The sequence below is a fragment of the Raphanus sativus genome, chromosome 2 (genome assembly GCF_000801105.2).
Source record: "Raphanus sativus cultivar WK10039 chromosome 2, ASM80110v3, whole genome shotgun sequence".
NCBI classification, from domain to species: domain Eukaryota; kingdom Viridiplantae; phylum Streptophyta; class Magnoliopsida; order Brassicales; family Brassicaceae; genus Raphanus; species Raphanus sativus.
Window position 1 is genome coordinate 12,137,307 of NC_079512.1, and position 4,538 is coordinate 12,141,844.

The 4,538-nt window shown below is 32.7% G+C and overlaps 1 protein-coding gene across 1 annotated transcript; it reads right to left on the bottom strand.

Moving 5' to 3' along the window:
• Positions 1-3,498: 3,498 nt before the first annotated feature.
• Positions 3,499-4,131, bottom strand: LOC130508535 (uncharacterized). Its single transcript, XM_057004096.1, has one exon. The coding sequence runs from the start codon at positions 4,129-4,131 to the stop codon at positions 3,499-3,501; it is 633 nt and encodes a 210-aa protein (XP_056860076.1).
• Between the last annotated feature and the right edge of the window lie 407 nt (positions 4,132-4,538).

The following is a 4,538-nucleotide window of genomic DNA, read 5'->3' on the forward strand; positions in this document are numbered from 1 at the left end:
TTGTATTTAAAATCATAATATAATATATAACTGCATCTAAATGGTGATTTTACTTAGACCAACACCACTTAATCGGCAGTTAATTAAACCTATATATAACTACATTGATCAACGAATATACGCTCACGTTATACCTTCTTTATTTTTTTTTTAGCCTGAAAAAAAAATGGTGCAATCGGGTCGAGCTCCATACATATAAATCCATGTCTGAACTTTTAGGCGACAGCATTAAAAATCCAGAAAATCCTAAAAGGAGGAAGACAAAGATATTACAATTTTGCCATTATCGAAGAAAAAATAAAAACATCAAACGGGCTGGTTTTATGTCCAATTATTATTTCAACAATACATATCTTTTTAATTTAATTCTTCGAAATTTAATTTCTGATTGTAAACCTCCACATATAGCCACCTAATAACCAGGGGCCACAAACTTGATAACTGCATCAATATATCTTAATTAATCAAATATTAAACATCAATTAAATAAAAACGTGAATATGTAGGTGACAGTTAAAAAATATGTATCTTCAGTTTTTTCGATTTGTTTCCTAATAATCTAAACCATATAAAATTTATTTTCTGGATCTAACCACCATTTATCTTATGAAAACTTGCAATTTATAGAAATAAAATTATTTTAAAATAACAACATAGGTTTCTAAAACAAAAATACGCATTTTGATAATAAAAGAATATAATTTTTTTTCACATTATAAAATTAATATACTTACAATATATATATATACACATTTAACATAATATATTAAAAATTATTTTTCACATTTAAAAAAAAAATTGTTCGGTCTTCGGGATGGGTTGGATTTGATATTAGTTTTCAGATATAACATTTAAAAGCCGTTTGAGTATATAGATCATGTTTAATAGAGTGTGAGACTTTGATTTTTGGACCGATTACGATTTTTTATACGAATATTTTTGATTAATTATATTAGGTGACTAATTATATTAAATAACTAATAAAAAAATATAATATGTTGCAAAAAATTACGAATAAAATTTTAAAATAATTTCTGAAAAGCATATAGCAAAAGTGTATAGTTATTCAATTTGATATATTTAATATAGTTATATTAAATTAAATTAATATTAAACGCAAATATAATTTAAAACACACTACAAATATCTTTTCTTAAAAAAACAAATATAAATACCAAAAAAATCACAAATACAAAAACAATTTCTTTAAAAAATAAAGCAAAAAGTATACCCGCCCTTTGAAGGGCGGATCAAAATCTAGTTAGTGTTAAATTTGCAGAAAACAAGATTTATGTAATTAATAAAACATTATTCGATCAATTTTGTCTGCAATCTGTTGCATTTATGTATGTATGTATTTTTTTTTGAACACAACGTCTGTTGCATATATAAACCCGAGAAATTGTACATGAGAGAATATGCCAAATCACCTTCCTATATTTTGACATGATAGAATAGATCACGTGTATTCTAGGGCTAATTAACAAACTCTCTGTATATAATATAGGTGATGTGAGGTTTGTAAGGATATAATTAATTTTAGGGAATTCTGCAAAAAAACGAATTGCAAAAAAAAATCTGTACACGAGTCTACCCAAAAAATACTTTATTTTATTGATTTTTTTAGTTTACTAAGCAACTTAAGATTGACTGGACATATATTAGCACACCATTAATCCACAGTTAGTGTTAACTAGACGTTAAATATTGGCATTTCATTTCATTTGAAAACGACGTCGTTTTACATGATTTGAAAATAAAAACAAGTAGATCCCTGGTTTGAACCCGGGTTGCTTGGATCGAATGACAAAATATCAGAAAAATCACAAACCAAGTTTTTGTCACAAAAATAGCATCACAAAAAGTAAAATGACCAAAAGAAATTTCATTAAGGGTAAATATGCATGTATAACTCTTGGGTTAATTAATTTAAGACTTAGGGTTTACAGTTAAGGGGTGAGGTTTTAGGAATGTGTTCGAATTTTTAAAAATAAAAAATTAAAATTAAAATTTTCAAAACAAAAATGTGCTATTTTAGTCATTTTATTTTTTGATTGCTATTTCTGTGACAAAAACTTAAAAATACTATTTGAGAAAATTGCCCTTGTTTTTACCCTCTTTTTCTTCTAACTTTATTGTATCAGAGTTAAAAACTTCTGAGTTTTACTGTTTTATTCATGCTTTCATTGCTTTTACTCTCTTTCTCTTTCATCATCTTTGGTATTGGATTTTGGAGATCGTAATTATGATGCTTGACGTGAGTTTCTCTTCACCACTCATTGTCTTGCATTCGATGTCCTCGGACACATTGATGGAACAGCTCTGTCGGCTAACTATACAGCACTCTTGCACAACTCCTATTCAAAAGTATATATGTTCAAATCGGAAGCTCCTCACAAGATATGGCTGTGCTCTGAGAATCAATTCATGAACAAATTACAAATGAATATTTGTATATGAGATCTACTCAAATTTGATGATAGTAAGAAGCTAGGAATAGTTGTCCAATTATGTAAGAAATTTTAAAATGGTCTTCGAGATCTTCACATAAGAATGCAAATAAACAAAAAAAAAATACATATTATTTATTTTGTATTATCATAAATTCATATCTAATATATTTTCTTTACATGAAGTAATATTTTATCTATTACAATGAAGTACTAGGATGAGATCCGCCCATAGATGGGGTAAAATATTTAAAATATATACTACTAATTGTATGAAAATTTAGCTTAAATTGTATCGGTTGGTTTAAACATAGGCTGTAACTGGTTAATTAAAATATAATTAATGGAACAAAAAAATGGAATGATATGAATGGAATATTATGAAAATGGAATTAATGGAATTCATTCCGTTCATTCATAAACAAATTTGTTATGCAATAGTTTTCTTTATAATTTATCAAATTATTTTTGGAATTGATAAAATGACCATTCCATTTCATTCATAGCAAATTGTAAAAATAGTTTTGGGATTGAATTAACCATTCCACATTATTCCATTCTAAATATTCTAATCTAGTTTTTTTTTTTTTGAGAAAAAGGCTTTTTATATATATATATATATATATATGATATGTGCCTGAAAGGCATTGTTTAGAGCCGAAGCCCATTACATTAGGCCCTTTAAGCCATTCAGAAACAAAAGAGGAGTAGTCAAACGACGCTTCCAGAGAATTACAGAGCGACATGCAGAGATGAGAGAAGACACCGATCAATTTTAAGAATCAGAGACATTCACATCGAGAATCAGTGGTAGGGAGATGATCCATCAGCTAGCAGTCCAAGTCTGAAATAGGGTAGAAGCGAAGGTCGGGTTTTGATCTCGAAGACTGGAGATTCTATTCTTTATCAATGAATACGCCGAATTGGAGATCGAAGTCGAGGAGCAGAAGTTCTGCCGGTGAAGACGGTTATTACGCTCAGTCCAGATGGAATAGATCGATGCTTGCCAAGCTAGAAGACGGAGGCATCTTTCTGATTTGGAACCAGGTTAATGCTCGAGGTAGTGAACGTTCTGAGCCCAATTACGATCTGCCCTACAGTTTGCTTTCACTGCTAAGAAGCTCCAAACCGCAAATGAGAAAGGGCATTCAAAGAAGATATGGTCCCTCGACTCATTAGCCGCATTACAAAGTAGACAGAGAGGGCTTGTGGGGAGCCCCCAGCTGATGATACGATCTCTTGTCGGGCACCTGTTTAGGATGACCAACCACGCAAGGAAACTCTGCCTCGGAATCCCTCGAGAGAACCAGATAATCTTAGACCAGGAGACTGGAGTTTGATGCGGTTTAATGAGATTATAGGTCAGCCCAGTTTTGAATGTTGGGGAAGAATTACCTGGTTGATTCCACTCATAACTGTCTTGCGATTGCGACAGTCTGAGTGTAGTGAGGAAGACATGGAGAGCTAGTTGAGAGTCCGAACGCGGGGCGGGTAGATGCCACGCCTCATCATAGTAGATATCAGCCAGTGTAGCCGTCTGTCGGATTCCCAGAGCTGAAGGAATTGTTATACTGAAGAAGTCCCTGATGTTTCCAAAAGGGCTCCAATTGTCTGACCAGAACCGTGTGGATTCTCCGTCCTCTACCTTGATGGAGATCCAACTGTAAGCATACTCGCGCATCCTTAGTAGTTTCTTTATGGCAAAAGAGTGTGACTGTTTTTCCTTGATCGTCCAAAAATTACTTTTGCACTCTCTAAGGATATGCTTTGTGAACCAGGCAACCCAAATGGAGCCTGATCTAAAGAAGAGCAACCACACACAAGCTTCAAAGTACAGGCTTTGTTCCAGATGTTTAGATCGCGGATGCCAAGGCCGCCTTCCTCCCTTGACAGTGTTACAGTCTCCCAAGAAACCCGAGCACTGTGGTGACCCTCAGAGGTCCCTTTCCACAGGTAAGCACCACATATAGAGTTTATCTGTTTAATGCACTTCTTTGGTATTGTAAATGTTGAGCACCAGAAGTTGGAGATTCCTGCAATGACCGTGTTAATCAATAGTAGTCTCCCTGCAAAATAGAGGGATCTTGC

Coding starts and splice junctions, on each gene's coding strand:
- LOC130508535 (XM_057004096.1), bottom strand. CDS start 4,131: ATGCGCGAGTATGCTTACAGTTGGATCTCCATCAAGGTAGAGGACGGA.